Source organism: Amphimedon queenslandica, unplaced genomic scaffold (assembly GCF_000090795.2).
Source record: "Amphimedon queenslandica unplaced genomic scaffold, v1.1 AMPQUscaffold_13404, whole genome shotgun sequence".
NCBI lineage: Eukaryota > Metazoa > Porifera > Demospongiae > Haplosclerida > Niphatidae > Amphimedon > Amphimedon queenslandica.
In genome coordinates, this window is record NW_003546360.1 from 146,364 (window position 1) to 163,680 (window position 17,317).

The 17,317-nt window shown below is 33.7% G+C and overlaps 6 protein-coding genes across 6 annotated transcripts in view; 3 read left to right on the plus strand and 3 right to left on the minus strand.

The window, feature by feature from the left end:
* Window positions 1-1,675, minus strand: part of LOC109582042 (transmembrane protein 116-like) — an 8,586-nt gene extending 6,911 nt beyond the window's left edge. Inside the window, exons 1-2 of the mRNA XM_019996605.1 lie at window positions 1,540-1,675; window positions 447-499 (exon numbers count right to left, since the gene is read on the minus strand). Coding sequence (XP_019852164.1) covers window positions 447-499; window positions 1,540-1,602 — 116 coding nt within the window. The 5' untranslated portion in view covers window positions 1,603-1,675. The remainder of the gene's footprint in view (window positions 1-446; window positions 500-1,539) is intronic.
* Window positions 1,676-1,719: 44 nt separating this feature from the next.
* LOC109582039 (transmembrane protein 116-like) lies at window positions 1,720-3,667 on the plus strand. Its single transcript, XM_019996601.1, has 12 exons — window positions 1,720-1,822; window positions 1,868-1,920; window positions 2,076-2,271; window positions 2,316-2,405; window positions 2,453-2,514; window positions 2,562-2,654; window positions 2,699-2,750; window positions 2,796-2,891; window positions 2,949-3,000; window positions 3,049-3,198; window positions 3,244-3,368; window positions 3,422-3,667. The coding sequence occupies exons 1-12, from the start codon at window positions 1,766-1,768 to the stop codon at window positions 3,638-3,640; spliced, it is 1,245 nt and encodes a 414-aa protein (XP_019852160.1). The 5' UTR covers window positions 1,720-1,765; the 3' UTR covers window positions 3,641-3,667.
* A 1,801-nt stretch (window positions 3,668-5,468) lies between these two features.
* LOC100633594 (stAR-related lipid transfer protein 3-like) lies at window positions 5,469-11,295 on the plus strand. The gene is made up of 14 exons (XM_003386664.2): window positions 5,469-5,718; window positions 5,766-5,840; window positions 5,892-5,969; window positions 6,018-6,065; window positions 7,233-7,349; window positions 7,391-7,598; window positions 7,661-7,767; window positions 7,888-7,980; window positions 8,031-8,093; window positions 8,149-8,244; window positions 10,035-10,108; window positions 10,164-10,268; window positions 10,994-11,081; window positions 11,127-11,295. The coding sequence occupies exons 1-14, from the start codon at window positions 5,494-5,496 to the stop codon at window positions 11,220-11,222; spliced, it is 1,473 nt and encodes a 490-aa protein (XP_003386712.1). The 5' UTR covers window positions 5,469-5,493; the 3' UTR covers window positions 11,223-11,295.
* A 769-nt stretch (window positions 11,296-12,064) lies between these two features.
* On the minus strand, window positions 12,065-13,438 carry LOC100634481 (ras-related C3 botulinum toxin substrate 1-like). Its single transcript, XM_003386667.3, has 2 exons — window positions 13,229-13,438; window positions 12,065-12,708 (listed from the first exon to the last, which is right to left on the minus strand). Exons 1-2 carry the CDS (start codon window positions 13,342-13,344, stop codon window positions 12,222-12,224), a joined length of 603 nt encoding a protein of 200 aa, XP_003386715.1. The 5' UTR covers window positions 13,345-13,438; the 3' UTR covers window positions 12,065-12,221.
* A 78-nt stretch (window positions 13,439-13,516) lies between these two features.
* Window positions 13,517-14,259, plus strand: LOC100633722 (thioredoxin domain-containing protein 17-like). Its single transcript, XM_003386665.3, has 4 exons — window positions 13,517-13,741; window positions 13,785-13,863; window positions 13,940-14,015; window positions 14,097-14,259. The coding sequence occupies exons 1-4, from the start codon at window positions 13,585-13,587 to the stop codon at window positions 14,163-14,165; spliced, it is 381 nt and encodes a 126-aa protein (XP_003386713.1). The 5' UTR covers window positions 13,517-13,584; the 3' UTR covers window positions 14,166-14,259.
* On the minus strand, window positions 14,052-17,037 carry LOC100634607 (set1/Ash2 histone methyltransferase complex subunit ASH2-like). The gene is made up of 18 exons (XM_019996598.1): window positions 17,017-17,037; window positions 16,850-16,942; window positions 16,737-16,793; window positions 16,441-16,565; window positions 16,336-16,399; window positions 16,151-16,295; window positions 15,999-16,076; window positions 15,917-15,945; window positions 15,809-15,872; window positions 15,452-15,548; window positions 15,325-15,386; window positions 14,878-14,918; window positions 14,765-14,833; window positions 14,693-14,719; window positions 14,612-14,641; window positions 14,481-14,549; window positions 14,368-14,436; window positions 14,052-14,320 (listed from the first exon to the last, which is right to left on the minus strand). The coding sequence occupies exons 1-18, from the start codon at window positions 17,035-17,037 to the stop codon at window positions 14,189-14,191; spliced, it is 1,272 nt and encodes a 423-aa protein (XP_019852157.1). The 3' UTR covers window positions 14,052-14,188.
* Window positions 17,038-17,317: the final 280 nt, after the last annotated feature.

The window sequence follows — 17,317 nt, forward strand, 5'->3', positions numbered from 1 at the left end:
TTATCTTGTCTATTTACAATTCAATCCTACTGTTTTCCAATTTTTAATGTTTTTTAATTTACTTAAAAATAGTGTATTGATCAAAAGAGTTAATACTTGCCCACAACTCAATATAAAAGCATGCAATTCATATCAACAAGCAAATCACCTCATGCCTGCGGCAAAAATGGCTTTAGCTTATTGGCACAAGTCACAAAAATGTTCTTAGTTCCATCATTTCTCCCTTAAAAAATCCCGTGTATAAAACTCCGATAGCATGAATTATGATAACTATAAGTTTCAATTTCTATGCTTGAATAAAACTTGATAATATAATTGCCAAATTAATTATAATTTCTAATTCTAAAGTTGGTTTAAAATTACAATTATCAATCATATACATGTACATCTCATACCAATAAGTTTTAATTGCTGACATTACCAGCACTTATGAAAGTATAACATACCCTATCAATGATGATACCATTCGAACCATTGACACTGCATCCAGTCGTCCATTCTATAAAAACAAAATATATAAATATCTAATACGCATATACATACATGCAATTAGACTATTAAAGTTGTTTTTGTATTGAGAATAAATATTGAAACTACATGAACATGTATAATAACCATACACTTCACAATAGTAGGCAGAGTAAATGTATCAGAATTAATTCTCATACATTTACTCTGCTAAGTGAAGTGTATGCAATTATTACATAAATACACATAATCATAAATTAGAAATAACTATGTATTGTAAGTGTTACAATTGTTTTGTGTATTTCGCTTGACCTTTATTTACACTATTGTTGAACTAATACTAAATCATCCACCAACATAAAACACAACAATGGGATATTACATACACACCCTGCACTATGCTAAAGAGTGGCACAACTCAAACACAAGACTGCATGATTTGTCAAGATTTATCATATTTACGACTAGAATGGCAATTACATGTAGGTAATTATCGCTTAATATGCATGTATGCATGAATACAATAACAAATAAGTTTCGCAAAATAATAGAGGGAGACGCAAAACATGTAAAGTACTTTGATCTCTTGATCAAAGAGCCTCTTGTCCCAATAATGACACTTCCCATCCTCATGTTACAACAGCATTTTTGCAATAATAATACATGCAATTTATACATGCTTCCAAAGAATTATTATCACTACCTACCAGCTCAAACTACAAGATAAATCTAATTGAAATGGTCAAATGTGTTGATCTTTTGATTTCCTTTTGATATAAGTCGTAAACATTAGTACAGGCACTGTAGGCACAAAGATTATACAAACAATGAAACATTACTACCACAGTACTAGCTAATAGTAGTGTATAATGAAAGATCAAGAATGTGTAACACGTTTATCATTTACTGGTATTAATAACCATTCCTTTAGAGCTCTTACTCTAGTAGTACTGCGGTACGTAGCAGATACAAAGGCATGGCATGAAAATTGTACACAGTGTATGTATATATACATGCTAATAACAAATGGCCTGCTGTGAATACCGCGACTAAATTTACGCCATAACCCACTTCATTTCTTGTCAACAGGCAGCTATTTCTAAAAAAGTGGTCAGGATTTAGATCATCACACATACTGCACCAATATCTGCTTCAATTCACGAACACCATCTATCCAATCTTCTCTCCCTCGCTAGCCATTGTGACGTGAGTGGGTGTTAAGCTCCTCCTTTGGCACGTCCTAGAATTCCTGAGCAAGCTAAGCCAGCTAAGCAGCCATACAGAGTCCACTTCTAAAATGAGTTGCTTCAATGAATCACTTGGCAGTGAAACCTGCTTTCTTTCTCCTGAAAGAGTGAGTTACTTCCTTCTCTTATTGTCTAGAAATCTGTATTAATAGGCCGGTATCTTTGACGCAATTGCTGGGATTAGAATGATTTCTTCACTCTTAGGGTAAGGTTATGATTGCCATTATGGGTTCACAGCTCTATACTTTTAAAAGCATTTTACTCATCCCGTTAAGTTCAGTGGGCGATTGTTTGCCTCATGATATCTAGCCAATTAGATCTTAAATATTGTCAGCAAATTCCTTTTTTATTTTACTGTAGAGTTTTTGGAGCCACTTCCATAATTTTCTCAGTTATTTGGAAGCGCAGATTATTTCATTCAGAAGTTCATCCAATTTTTATGCTTTCCTTGTCTGATTGCTTGTTAGCACTACTGTGGATAACTGGATCATCAATATGGCTCTCAAGTGCAAGAGATAAGGCAGCTTGGTGCTATTCTCTAACACTTATAACAGCTGTAATGTTCATTTTATGTTGAATCATTTACAGTTTCTTTTTTAGGTAATGGAATGTATCGCTGTTAATTTGACTGTAGTATATTCTGTGTTTGCGTATGTAAAAATTCGAAAGACAGACCTGAATAGTGTTTTGGTAGGCATCAATGATGATAGTAGCATATTTTGAAATAATCGTTATAGGCCCACTCAATTCGAAATGAAATTTCATGGAAAGTAACAGTGCCTGTTTACAGTGTTGCATGGTATGTTTACATTTTTCATACTTTATTTATGCTAGCATACAATATAGGTCCTTCCCTTTGTTTTTCATCATACTAGTCTTTAGTGCCACTATAGGTAGCAATACATATTTGCTCTCAAGTGTCAGTGAATGTTCATGCTGGTATTTAATCAACCCTTTTTATGTGAACTCTATTATACGTTTAGGTGTGTGCCATCTTTAATAAATATATTTCCTGATGTGAAAAATATTAACAAGGTAAATTATCTTATTTCTAAGTATGATTTGAAATATCTTTGATAGAATACAAGGATTATGAGACATCTGCAGGCAAGGCTAATGGTTGGCCTTGGCATAGTCATAATACTACATTATCTACTGGCCTTTATATTGCTTATGGTTAGTGAAGTATTAAAACAAAAATTTTTCCCTTTTCTATAAATTTATTTTTTAAAGGTACTTTACAAGAAAATTCTTAGCAAAATCAAAAAAATTCGACAAGAACATGGTACAGCAAATTTTTAAGGAACTTTTAGTTTGTTTTTTTATTATTTAGAGCAACTAGTTTTTGGACGGAAAGCTATTGATAATTCTAATCATAGCAAATATGGATCGGCTGAAAAAAATCGTATTGAAGTAGGCCACTCTGAAGCTAAAAAACGTGTTGTTCTGTTTATAAGTGTATTTATTTGCAGTGGTCTCTTCAGTAAGATGCTTTGAATAATTTACTCTATAGTTTTCATACATCTAGATATGGTACTTGCAATTCTTCTTGTTGTCTTTCTTTCATCCTATTTGGCCCATGTCCATGATGAGGCAACAAACCACAGCCATGATTCATTATATGATATTTTTAAAGGGTTTATATTTGCACAAGTAAGAATGAAATGTATTTTTTAGCCTCAACATCTTTTATTAATTTTTGGTAGTCCCTCACATTACCTTTGCAAGGTTTTATGAATGCTATTGTTTATGGCTGGACAAGAGATGACTTTGTTCATACTATTGCTATTAACAGAACTGAAGAAATGAATTCTGATGTTCCAAACAATTTTTCTAATGCCACTGAGCTTATCTATAACGAGTCATCTAGAGAGAATGATTTTGAAGAAACAATTAATGCTAATAGCGACCGTGACAGTGACTAAATTTTTTTATGAGAAATGTTTTATTAATGCCACTTTTACTTTTTGTGTTAATTTTTAATATTGATTTTAATATTGATTTTAATATTGCTGCCTTCAAAATTAAAAATAATATAAGTGCTGTGATGCAGAAGTTGCTCATTACATAACAAATGTTATTCTAAACTCAGGCTGCAGTTACTCTACATGCATAATTTAGATGGCACATGGTGGGGGTTGGTAAAACAGGGACGAGGATATAACATCGATGGTAAAACTGGGATGTGGACATGGGGCATAAAGCAGGGACTGCGAATGAGAGTTACAAGATGGAAGTAGATAGCAAGGTGGGCTCACAATGGACATCAAGCAAGAGTAAAGGGCTAAAGGCTAAGTCCACAATCACTGTTTATTACTGTTTTATTAAGAGATTACTAATAATTAGATCTACACTACCAATAAATAACATTGTTAGTATTGCCAACTTTATGATTAATTTTAGTAATAAAATTGCAGAGAGTAAATGCATGTGCATAAGTACAAACAATTCTAATGAGAAAGAAAATAATAAGCATAAAAGCCTTGTTGCTGTAAATGTTTTAAGCTGAGCTCCAAAAATCTCTGTTCTTTAGTTGAACCCATGCCATTATGGTAGAAAAATTTCTTTCTATGCCAATTGATCACATCAGTGTAATTAATGCATCCCACTATGCAATGAAAATCCAGCTAATCTGTATAATTATTTGATCGAATGCAACAATTACTCTAGGCAGTTGTTCACACTGGTAACCGGACAATTGGGCATTAAAAGGTATTATCTATGGGCTGTCATAACTAAACTTAGCCTCAGTTACAGTAGGTTGACCATGACATTCATAAAAGCATTCCATCTTTTGCTTGTTGTCTTTATCTATCACATATATGTGATTTGATCCACATTAGGTGGTGGGTAAAGAAATTTGCCACAAGATGTCCCAAAAATGTCTCCTGAGCGAGAAAAAATTTTCCTTACTTGATCTATAATCTCTCCATCAAACTGAAGGGACACATTTTTCTGACTTCGTCTTCTGTACGTGGACAATGTGAGGAGGGAATTGTAAAATAAATACTCCATACATGTTTTAAAAAGATAGGGTCTTATGAAACTCATGCATGCCCAAAAACAGCTTCCAGTAACATTTTATGTCATATTCATGTGCTTCATAATTGCAACTTTTCCTTCCTGTAGATCTATATGCTTTTTGATCTAAATATCATCAACCTTAGTCTGCACAGGACAGTCCTGTGTTTAAGTTAAGTACTTTCTCAAATTCACTATTTCCAATCCTCAAAGTAAAATCTGTATCCTGTTGGCAGTGTAGCAGAAGCACATTCAGTGTATTGAAACTATCAAATGTGCGTGGTGTCAGTGAATCCAGAAACTTTCCAAGGAATAGTCTGTGGTACCTGACATAAGATACATACAAAATCATCTTTAAGTCCACAGGCTTTGAAACAATACATATGGTACGAGACAAATATGGTACCACCTCGGGTACCACACAGTACACAAACAACACTGGTACACGAGCTGGTACATGTTGAACTCTATCTGTTATAGCTTTAGATGTTGTACCATCTAGGCTATAGCCATGACATCATGCAGACTATCTATAATAATCTCTCCTTCAGATTTCTAATCTCCTGACAAAAAATACATTGCTGGATATGCTAATGCCAGCAATATGTCCAAAGAAGATCGTCCTCTTAGCAATTTAGTAGTGAATTAAAATTGCAGTTAGATCTACTTCCCCCCGGCCCCCGTGCTGTCTAAACCCCGCAACCTTCAGGGGTAAATTGATAAGGATCAGCACATTCGGCTTGGGAGGAGTGTCATAATGGAAGGTCACCATCTTCTAGATGAACAAACTGCTGAAGATACCACTCATACTAGACAGTTAGAAAGTTCCCTAGGCCCACGGTATGGAACTGTGTTAACAGGGACGAGGAGTAATCAGTCAGGTGTTAACGGCAATTCGCGCAAGAGGTTTAGGTTAAGCTTGCTTATTGTAATGAGCTTTGATGCAACCTTGTTAGCTTTTCTCTCCATCTTGTCTTACTTAGTATGTACCAATTGCCATTGTAAAGATTAATATTGTTGGTTATTTAGACATTAGAATCAGGTTCTCCGTTTCAAACTTACTTCACCAATTTTGATATAAAGACGTCTGTGTTTGATATTGTGGTAAAACAATGTATATACATTATGTCTTTATATTTACTGATGTTGTGATAGGTAATTGCTATAATTCGCTTTGTTATTTTGTTTCTTTTTTATTTGGTGCTTGGCTGGGTTACAAGAATAGTTTTTGTCGTGAGTTTTAAAACAATTACTTACTGTATTATTTTCTATTATATCTAGATCACCATTGTTGTATCAACGTTTTATGTCCCTGTGAAAGCATACTTTGTAAGTTTAAGCTCATTTTTTCACAATAAAATGCTAAACTAACAATATAGTTCTTTATGTTTTAAATATTGAAATATTTCTCAAAATCATCAATAATATCTTTGGCTTTTCATTTACTTTGGAAATTCTACATGTATGTACATGTGTATTAAGTGGTGCATTTAAAAGAAATCTTTGATGTACACTACATATGTGGCTGTGTTCCTTGTGTGGTCTTTCAATTTGATTATTAGTACCGTATTTCCTCGAATAAGGGCCCTACTCAAATAAGTGCATATCACTAATATATTACCACAGTATTATGTGCCCTTATGGTTAGAGTGGTCCAAATAGCCTAATTGTTCATCCTCAGTCTTTAGAACATAGAGTCGCAGTTTCGGTCCTGGGTTTTGGAATTTTTTTGTGATTTTTGCCTCTGTTAATCAATAAACGCCTAGGCCCTTGTTCGAGGAAATACTGTATGTCATTCTGCTTTTTTCTTCTGAATTGGGAGAACCAAAGCTTTATTTAATCAATGTGTATAAACTATTATAGACCCATTTCAAGGCTAATTATCGCGATCATTAATTTCACCATGCATATTCTATAGCCACTCACACTGGATGGCAAGAGATGCTGGCAATATACATGTATGTGCTGAATGCTGATCTCAAGCTTTTACTGAAGAAAATTCAAAGAAAGCATTAAGAGCAGCTGAATGAAGGAATAAATAAGCTCCAGATTCATTGTATGAGCAAGATATTGACGAGGCTACATCTACCACATCACTGGATATTCGTGTTTAATCCACTAGAATTCAATATATAACGCTTAGTAGCTGGTACCAATTGTTTTCTTTGTTTTGCAGCAGTTAGGAGCCCAATGAACTTAGAATTAGGCTTGCTTTGGGCAATGAAATTCTCCATATTCCCTCAGACTCAAGCCATCTTGCCGTCCAGTACCTGTGACACTTGCTTCATGAATATTATTATTGACTGATGATATCATTATAAAATTATTTCTCCCGCATATAGCATACTATTATTGCTCATGATAATTAGCTTTGAGATGGGTCTATATGTGTCATGGGCTTTAATATTGTTAAATTCTTTTCTTAATGTTTGTGTAATAAAATGTTACAATTACTTTGTGGAGAGTTTAAATGCTTTTTTCCTTCTTGTTTTATAGTTTTGGACTTACTTAAATGCTAAAGATAATACTGATATACACTACATTATTGTTCTAATTTTTCTGTTTGCTGCATTCGTAATGCCATGGCTTATCACATTCTTTTTTGAATTTAAAGTAATAAATATTATTATGCTGAACTGATTACTGTAGTTTAGTTTCTACCAGCAGAATTGTCAAGATTATCTACTACTAGCTGGAAAAATTGCAAAGTGTGGTTTTGCCCATGGATGTTAGTCAAGCGTCCATCAGAACATTCTGCCAGACCAGCTCATAGATCAAGAACTGCTATTCCTAATGTACAACCACTAGCACGGTACAGCTCAATGGACACAGTGTTTAGAACACCACTGGGATCCATAAGAGGTTCAATGTCACATATACTCTTGGATATAACATTTTGTGCATGCATGTACATGTACTTGTAGGTTCACCTGCTCCACTTGAAAATGAAGATATAGTAATTATTCGGGAAGATAGAACATATTCCCCTGTGTTAACTCCACTGCCAGAGTGTGATCAGTTTTCGAATGAAGTATGTCACTTTATTAGCTATGTGCATGTACTGTATTTTTATTATAAAGTGTGCATAACATGTAAAATATGGTATCATTTTTTAAATTTTTACCACCAACAATTTCCTTTTGTTTCACAGAATGAGGGGCATAAGTTACATGCAATGAATGCCGTAGAAAAACTTGAGCAAATGACTAGATCCAATAATGGATGGATATTAGAAAAAGAAGAAGTATAATTATTGTTTGCAATGTTTCAATAGCTTTGCTACATTTACATTAGAATGGAATTAGATGTTTCAGTTATCGCTCTGAAAGCAACTCCAGGAAAATATGGAAAAGCGAAGTACTTTGAATTAAATTTGAAATTATTCATACAATTACTAATGATTTGCTTTCAGGTTGTCATCAATATTGCAGTAGAAACTCTATGGCGAGTGCTATATCATGAGACTCATAGAACTACTGAATGGAATACTAATGTTGATATAAATAAGGTGTGGTTAACAGTTTACATACACAATGTACATGGCTCAGTGTTCTTATTGTTATATCACTGTGACATTAAAACTGCTATATGTACTTTAGTCACAACAATTAACTGTGTTGGATTCTGTCAGTAATGCAATGTTGTTATGCCATAAGTGAATGCATTGATCATTAAGATGTCATACCGTTATTGTGTTAGTTCATGTATTTGCTAAATGGTAATTATTTCGATATAAAAATACCAAGGTCACAGCATGATTTTATATGGACGAGGTTGTTGCTGCCAAGTTGTCGCTGTAGCTAAGTTGTCACTATACATGGTACCTGTCCACAACCTTATAAAAAACCAGAATTGAAACTGTAGCTTGTCAGATTATACAATTGTCTTCCCACATTATTATAATGCTATCAAATAAAGTTTGAATGGATGCATGTACTGTATGTACATACAGTAGTATCAAGTAATCTATTGTATAGGAGTTATTTTCCTGTCTGAGGTTTGCTTCTAGTCTGAAAACTCATGGTTTTAATTTTTGTGGTTGAAAGTTTAAATGGCTTATTACTGTCAGCAATACCTAAAGGGAGTATCCAATAACCTTATAGCAGACTGCTGCATGAAGGCATACATGTATACTTATACTTACAATATCATGTGATCAAGCATGTGGCCACATTTTCTGGCCCTTAGCTTTTAGAAACTTGGCAATCTCTTCTGATACAAGAAAGGAACTTGAAATAAGACTTAAAAGATATATTACACAGGCAGTGCTGCTAATATCTATGAGTTTGTGCCAACTTATGTCAATGTATCTGCATGATTATTATATTCATTTTGTACTGGAGTATCAGGAATGTACATGTACGTGACGTTGAGTGAATTCACACTCATGCAGCAGCTTTATAGTGCTTAGAGCTTCAATGATTTTGTGGGCTTTAGCAATTGAAAATGCCATATTTAATTTCGAGAATCCTCAAGAACTTGGCCAAAATTATCATTGTCCATGTCATTTAAGACAGATCAGTGGTTTCTAAACTTAATTGTATTGAGATTTGACAATAGTACCATACAGTATGTATTAATTAGTGCTGGGCGATAGTATCGATATATGCGATGGTCGCGATAGTAATCTACTATCACTATCGTGATAGTTGAATCAACACTATCACGATTGACACGTGGTACATGTACGCATGCGCATTATCAAACATGTGGTTACTTTAATGAGTTAGTTCAGCTGTGAAAATGGAAGATGTTATCATTAGTAGCAGTACTGCTCCAAAAAGAAACAGAAATATTGCCTTTACCTGGTGCTACTAGTGTTGTATGGAAGTATTTTAGTTTTCCTGCTGTTGATGGTAAAATTTCTGAGTGCTTGAATAATCTCCAAAAGGCTCATGCAGAAATTTCAAGATATTAGAGCCTATTAGCTTAGATATATAAGATATATAATCCTTTGGCATGGTGGAACACAAATTTCTTTTGTTATCCAATAATAGCTAGGAAATATTTATGTATACCGGTGGCATCAGTTCCCTCTGAATGTGTATTTATAGTACTGCTGGGAATATAGGTACTAAAAAAAGAGCTTGTCTACATCCAAAAATGTTCTTCTAGCTGAAAACCTCAAATATTCATTTACCTTTCATCCTTTTGCCTATTTTGTTACATTAAATAAATATATTAAAATTAATTGTTAATATCGTGATAGTATCACTATCGTTAAAATTTTAAGAACTATCAATCGTGATATGATAGTAGCACTATCGCCCAGCACTAGTATTAATATAATATTTTTAGGTGTTACATCACATTGATCGTACTACAGACATTGTATACACAGCTACTAAATCTGTTTCTTTAGTAACAGCGAGGTACATGTACATGTATTAATTTTATTGCTGTCATATGTTATTTCAATTGTAACAGAGATTTTGTAACTGTTCGTAAAGCATCTGTTAGGAGAGGATGTTACTACTGTGCAAGTGTGTCTGTGGTATTTAATGAGAAGCCACCCGTTCCTGACAAAATAAGGTACATGTCATCATGTTATATTGTTGCTCATTTAATAAAATTATTCAGTTCCAAATAACTGATTTAAATTTTACCAAATAGTTGAGGTTTTTTATTTCATTAATTTCAAAATCATGATAATTATTGTAAAACCTAGGACATAATTGATAGGTACATGTACATGTACAATGCCACCTCTTAATACATTAGACCTTAAATTTCTTTACGTGGTTTGTAAAAATGAAATTTTGGGGCTCATGCCATTTCATGTACATGTATGTCACAAGGGTAGGAACAAGAGGGATTGAGAGAAGACCTGGTTTTACATTCAATTTCAATGGGTGTTTTTACTATTATCACAAATTCTTTTATGTTTCAATCAACTCGTTCATTAGTTCTAAAATTGCCAGTTCATTAATAAGGGCATTCTTTTTCCGATGTATATCAAATTAACATTTACTTTCAATGTACCTGGCCAGTGGCTAGTATGCTTTAGTATTTCACTAATACATGTATGTAAGCTTTACTGTCAATCATAACAACAATGCCTTTCCGTTTTTTTTCAAAAGTAAAATTCAGCATTATAGGACATGTATAATATTATGGTAAAGCAAGGCTGCAAAAATCATGGTAGCCATTTTGTTTGGGGGTTAATCCTATTTATAACGCTACTGCGTTGCTAATACATTGTAGTTATCATGGGGGCTACTGTAGATCAGTGTAATGTATAGTTTTCTGTTTTGTAGAGGTGAAAATGGTCCTGGTGGTTATGTTTTGATCCCTTTGGACTCTTCGAAGACCTTGTTTAAGTGGGTAATAGATTCTGACTTAAAGGTATGTGATACTTATAAATGAGTTGCCATACATGTGTCTCTAAAGGGATGGATTCCTCAAAGTATCATTGACCAGAACTTCACCAGCACTCTAACCTCTGCTAACAACAATCTTAGATTACTAATAACTTCACACAACTAACATGCACACTACATGTACATGTCTATGTTGCTAATTATATTTTATTTATAATTGTGGATAAACACATTATTAATTGTAGTGCAAATGGTACTACATGTATGTAGCATGTCTGCATTTTTTTAATCTGCTGTCTCAGCTACATGAAATTTCCAGCCTCTTCCTGTTTGGTTGTGGTGCTATGAGGACAGCCTTTTTTGAGTCACTATACATCACTCGTTTAATGTCTTGATTTATGTTGGCATCAAAACTTAACAGTGTGTGCTATTGTTAAGCCACATATAGATTTACAATTGGTACAACTTTCAAAATTGTGTGGGTGATCTGACCTGTTCACACAAAAATGCTTTGAAGTTGACTCAAAGTTGGCAAAAATTTAATATTATGGCAAGTGTTAACAAGGCTTTTTAGTCTCTAAAGGCTTTAGGCTTTAAGCTTTAGGTAGATTGTTGTTACAAGCATAAAGGAAATAGAAGGTACCAAGGATAAGAGAACCCTGAAACAGATGCCTATGTCCAACATTCACATTAACTCTGGAATTCTATTTGGGAGTTTTCTTACACAGCCTTGTAATTTGAAGCTTGTTCCTGAAATTGTTTATTAGTTTTTAAGCTGCCAACAGCAACTATCCAAATTGTTAGTTCACCACATGATGATCAAGTCAACCTAAATGGGTTTCATTGTTTACATACATCTTTACTTTCTCTGACAATTTTATAGATATGTAGTTGCTTATTTTGAAGGGTGTCTTTTTCTACTGTATTGCTTATGAATGATAAAACAAGAATTATTAATGCTAGCCTATAATATTAATACTTTTAGCAGATGTGCGTAAACGTAAAATATGGGACACAGAAAAAATAAACTTATCATATTTGGCAGTAGATCTAATTGAACATTGAAAATATAACTGAAACATACATGTAGTTACTGTAAAGAAAATTAATTAAACATGATTAGTCGTTATAAACATTAAAAAAGTATGAGGGTCATTATTTTATTTTATAGTATCAAACATTTGCGCTTGTCTGTCTTCTCTTGAGAGTGTTGATAGATTTCAGGACTTACAACTACTTCTGCTGCCGTTGTAAAAATTTCCCTAAGTCCCTTCCCAGTTTTAGCCGAGCATTCCATATACTTGACCGCATTAATCTTTTTAGCACAAGCAAGTCCCTGTGTTCTTGTCACGGGAGTTTGTCTCAGTTCATTCAAGTGGGCAAGTGTGTCAGGATCATCTCTCAAATCAATCTTATTGCCAATTAGCAAAATGGGCACACCTTTACAATGATGCGACACTTCTGGATGCCACTTATGAGTGACATGATCAAATGATGTAGGATTGACAACAGAGAAGCAAACAAGAAAAACATCTGTCTGTGGATAAGATAGGGGCCTCAACCTATCATAATCTTCTTGTCCAGCTGTGTCCCATAAGTTAAGACTTACAAACTTGTTGTTGATGTACATATTTTCTGAGTAATTGTCAAATCTATAAAAGTAAAAAGTATTATTTTACATCCAATACTACGAAAGCCTGTGCCAAGAGTAACTTTGAATGAATAGTTCAGGGGTGTCACTAAAAGTTTGTCATAGTTGTGAGTGCATTTTTGGCATGCTTACATAATGATTATCTCAGGCACAAATTTAAAGCTGTATCCTGTGCATGTACATATGATAGGTTACATCAACTGCAAAAAAATTAAGGCATGCCACAATCAAACTTGATACGCTTAGACTAATTTATAAATAACAGTGCCTGTACCCCAGCAAAGACATAGCTTGTTATACATACTTAAAAGCACATTCCTCATTACTCATCCCACTTGACTAGGAATCAACAATGACCGTTCCTGACCAGGGCTAACTTGAAAAGTTGTTAGTCTAATAATTAGACAGGCTACACAGCCTAGCAATACTTATTATGCACAAAAACTTAATTACAGTAAATCTATCACAACTCACTTCATATCAGTTATGATACCGTATTATCATTGTTAATGTTCACTTACACGGTAGGGACATACTCCCCAGGAAATGAATTGTTAATATGAGCAATCATCATACAGGTCTTTCCAACAGTTCCATCACCAACTACAACGCATTTGATATGCTTAAGCGCTGCCATTCCACCTCAAAAGAATTGCTTCAACTGGTCACGGAGATACGGTCCAATGAACCTAAATTACAACTTCCATGGCATCCTTCCTGCCCAGACTTGAATCCATATAATGACGCCATTGCTCAAAATAGCAATTATTGTCTATTTTTAGATCTAGATCTCATGCAACGTGTACTTGTCTGCAATAAATAATTAATTGGAACACGCCCTAACTAACACTACTAAGCACTTCAGTGACTTCACAATATGGGGTTGAGAAGGATCAATGTAGCGGGTTTGCAAGAGTTGTTGTCCAGTGTAGAAGTGTTAAAAGAGGGTGGAAATAGATGTAAAATTTTCGTACTATTTTGTGGCTCAACTGATCAACAGACTGGCCACAGTTGGTGTTCTGATTGTGTGAAAGGTGATGAAGTGATATATGTACTGTCAAATCATTAATTTTATAGCTGATCCTGTCATTGAAAATGTGGCATCAAAGCAAAGCAGTGGGGTCCTGATCACTTGTTCTGTCGGAGATAGGCCAGCGTAAGGTGTCATTCATTGTTACATTTAATAAAATTTATTGATGCTAGGCATGTTAAATTTTTATTCCATATTTTAGTTGGAAAGATCTCAACAATCCATTCCGAACGAATCTCAAACTAACTGGTGTTCCAACACTCATGGAATGGGAAACGGTATACAAAATGTGTTTGTTATTTTACACCTTAAAATTACATTACAGAAGGAATTTCATACAATTTATTTGTTTACTACAGACTAAAAGATTGAACCCTGAACAATGTGCTGATGAAGATCTCGTTAAGATGTTGTTTGAAGAAGACTGAACAAAGTTTTATTTTACATGAAATTAGCTTTGCTGACTGAATTTGTAATTTGAAGGGTATTGTGCTGTTGTCCTACTAAGCACCTTTGACTCCACATGAAATAGCATTTCTGCTATGGTCTGACGTATGCTTGCAATCTCAGCAGCAAAAGAAATCTAGTTAATATTATAATAAGTGCAGTAATAATGTTTCCTATGCTTACTGGTTCAACTTCATATTCAGCTGGGAAAAATGGCTTACACTGAAAGCTTGGTCCAAAATTTACAGTAACCTACAGTGATGTCTAGATAAAATACAATGAATAAATGCTCTTACTGTAGCAGTCTTATAAAGAGAAATACAGGGGAAATAAGTTCCTTTATATAAGTCACTGAATCCCACTCCCTAATAATCAGTAATAATAGTGAAATCAATTTTTGAATACATGTACATGTAGATATACTTGCCTGACACTCTCCATTTTTATAAAAAATGATCTGTATAAAGCAAAACCAGTGACCATAATTTTGAACTACATGTAGACTCACTTGGCTTCCCTTCAAAGGCTTTAGATTCTGCAGTGTAGTAAAATATTAAAAAAGCAACAATTAACAATGAACCTTCTCATATTCTTCAACTTGTTCATCTTTTTCTTCAAAATAGAAGAAATTTTTAAATTTAATAAGTGCCTATGCACATAAATAAAAAAGTGACACACACAACATTAGCTAACTTTGTCCTTGTACGTTGGGACTGGGAGTAGAGGTAACTTTTCTGCAATATTAAGAGAAGGATGCAAATAAAAGTTATAACACCTACTAAAATGGAGTCTCTACATACAGTACAATGTAATGATACGTCGGGAGAGGAGTTTGTTTTATAAGGGTGTCTTTCATGTTTTTATATAGCAAGTACAATAAAGGCAACTACATGTATTTTGTGGATTTTCCTTTCACAAATCAAATCAAAGTGTCAACCACACAAAATTTTGCAACTATATTTAATAAGTACATATTCTTTTAGAAATTTGAAAGAGTAGAGAAAAGTTACAATTATTAAAAAATTAGCACTGCATAATTACATGTAAGTGCCACTAAGCAGTCTTCTAATGCACATGTCCATTAGCATAAACATGGCAAATTAACCCATAAAGTATACATAAACACTACATAGTGCATACTTTTTCCTGAATGTGGAATATGTATCAAAAATCCCAACACATCACCAACTTGATAACCATCACTAAAATAATTTATACAAAGAAATGGCAGCATAGCTTGCAAAAAAGGTTCATGTACAATACATACCTGTAGTGCTTTCCTCGACTTTGATGAAAAACAGTTCCTTTCTTTGACCTCCAAGAGTAACTTAGCTTATCAAAACCACATGGAGCTTGCAACGTGGCTAAAAGATTCCAATCCAGTAAATTATAAACATGATCAAGATTATTGCAACATGTGAGAGCACATGTGTGAGAGTTGTGAATTGTTACTGCACACTAGCCCCAAAATACATGTACATGTACAAGTATCATGCTAAAAATTATAATTAGTAAATACAAAATTGAAAAGTCACAATCTCTGTTATAGCATAGGCGGCATATGACAGAAATGGGGCAGATGCATTTCTACACAATTATTACAGAACATCGAACATGCACATACCTAAACTCTGAGACCAGCCTATTCGCAATGCTGAACCTTCACAAGACAAATCATCAACATGAACCTGTACTAACAATGTATTGGGAACAAGGTAAAATTAACCTATACCTCATAATACCAGGTCCCTTCTGAGACACCTGCAAAAGTACACTACAATAGTACAAACACAATAACTAGTTCAAATAATTACCATGAGTAGCTCTAATCATGCAGTACCCTCTATCTCCAGTAACAGTTAGCCTATTATCTGCCACTTTCAATTGAGGAGCTTTAAAGAGCAAAAAAAGAAGAATCATTTAACCTATACATGTACTGTACATGTATATGTGTATGTACATGTACCTCTGTCATGAAGAGAAAGTAGAACTGTTGGTGACATCCAAGGTCGATAAAGTTCAGGAGGAATTGGACGTCCAGCCAAATCTTCTGCATCTAATGTAATTGAGGAGTGAGGGTCTTGCTCTGCCAGTATGTAGCGATACCCATCCTAACAAAGCTACAAAATGGCAAAAGGAATTTTGTAATACTTTATTAAACGGATGTTCCAATGGATACCCATGGGAGGTACCTTTTACAGAAGACACAGTATCACTATGATAAAATCACATACAGTCAATATAAATTCCCTTTACACTTTTGATTTCTTAGAAGTTGATTGTCCAGACTGTGAAACTTCAAATTTTCGCTTGATTTTTGTGTTTCCTTTTTGGGCAACTGTCTTACTCTCGTAGCGTCGAGGACCAATTGTGCTTAAATCCTAAATATGAAAACCACAGAAAAATTAATCCAAAATAATGAATTAATAATAAAAATTAATCAAATAAAGTCAAAATCTTTTGTCACCTTCAGTAAAAATCATTGATATTAATATATGTAAAAGTAACAAGCAAAAGGGATATTACTATTGAAGATGCACAATGAAATTTACTTCATCTACAAGCCCAAACTTGTCATTCTTTACAGAAAATATTGAAGTTTCCATTATCTGAAAGAAAAAGAATTTAGTAACAAAGTCATACATGCATAACTACACAATCTCACCAATTTTGCTGACAAATTAGATTTCCAGCTCCCAGACTTACTCCTTTTAGTGCATAATGTATCCCAATATTTCCATACAAATGGATAAATTTCCTGAGACGATAAAAAATAACACAGACTATAATTCCATATTATGTAGAGGAACAGGTTTTTTACTGCCACCAAACTCTTAACAAATACACTTCCATTAAGAATAACAACAAAATAAATTAAATAGACAAGGCATTACTTTGTTTACAGGCTACATAAATTTTTTAAATAAAATAAACTATCATTAATGCATGTATAATCTTATCAAACAGTAAAAATGAAATAATTTATAAAACAAAATTCAGAATAGTGTATACATGCAAACAATGTAGGTATCAAAAGCAATTTTAGTTTATGCTTAAAAGTTAAGTTATATCCCTTCAATAATAACCTAAAGTCATTAGACATTAGATACCAAAATACAATGTAACATTCAAT

What these genes read in the sequence shown, in the direction of transcription:
- LOC100633594 (XM_003386664.2), top strand. Translation starts at nt 5,494, where the DNA reads ATGGAAGGTCACCATCTTCTAGATGAACAAACTGCTGAAGATACCACT. An exon ending in TCCCTGTGAAAGCATACTTT is followed by an intron (nt 6,066 to 7,232) that starts GTAAGTTTAAGC and finishes CTTGTTTTATAG; the next exon opens with TTTTGGACTTACTTAAATGC. An exon ending in GGAAAATATGGAAAAGCGAA is followed by an intron (nt 8,094 to 8,148) that starts GTACTTTGAATT and finishes ATTTGCTTTCAG; the next exon opens with GTTGTCATCAATATTGCAGT.
- LOC109582039 (XM_019996601.1), top strand. Translation starts at nt 1,766, where the DNA reads ATGAGTTGCTTCAATGAATCACTTGGCAGTGAAACCTGCTTTCTTTCT. An exon ending in GCTTTCTTTCTCCTGAAAGA is followed by an intron (nt 1,823 to 1,867) that starts GTGAGTTACTTC and finishes CTGTATTAATAG; the next exon opens with GCCGGTATCTTTGACGCAAT. An exon ending in ATGATTTCTTCACTCTTAGG is followed by an intron (nt 1,921 to 2,075) that starts GTAAGGTTATGA and finishes ATTTTACTGTAG; the next exon opens with AGTTTTTGGAGCCACTTCCA.
- LOC100634481 (XM_003386667.3), bottom strand. Translation starts at nt 13,344, where the DNA reads ATGGCAGCGCTTAAGCATATCAAATGCGTTGTAGTTGGTGATGGAACT. An exon ending in GGGGAGTATGTCCCTACCGT is followed by an intron (nt 12,709 to 13,228) that starts GTAAGTGAACAT and finishes TTACTTTTATAG; the next exon opens with ATTTGACAATTACTCAGAAA.
- LOC100633722 (XM_003386665.3), top strand. Translation starts at nt 13,585, where the DNA reads ATGGGGTTGAGAAGGATCAATGTAGCGGGTTTGCAAGAGTTGTTGTCC. An exon ending in GTGTTCTGATTGTGTGAAAG is followed by an intron (nt 13,742 to 13,784) that starts GTGATGAAGTGA and finishes TTAATTTTATAG; the next exon opens with CTGATCCTGTCATTGAAAAT. An exon ending in TCTGTCGGAGATAGGCCAGC is followed by an intron (nt 13,864 to 13,939) that starts GTAAGGTGTCAT and finishes TCCATATTTTAG; the next exon opens with TTGGAAAGATCTCAACAATC.
- LOC100634607 (XM_019996598.1), bottom strand. Translation starts at nt 17,037, where the DNA reads ATGGAAGTGTATTTGTTAAGA. An exon ending in TGGAAGTGTATTTGTTAAGA is followed by an intron (nt 16,943 to 17,016) that starts GTTTGGTGGCAG and finishes TTATCGTCTCAG; the next exon opens with GAAATTTATCCATTTGTATG. An exon ending in AAGGGACCTGGTATTATGAG is followed by an intron (nt 15,873 to 15,916) that starts GTATAGGTTAAT and finishes TTGTTAGTACAG; the next exon opens with GTTCATGTTGATGATTTGTC.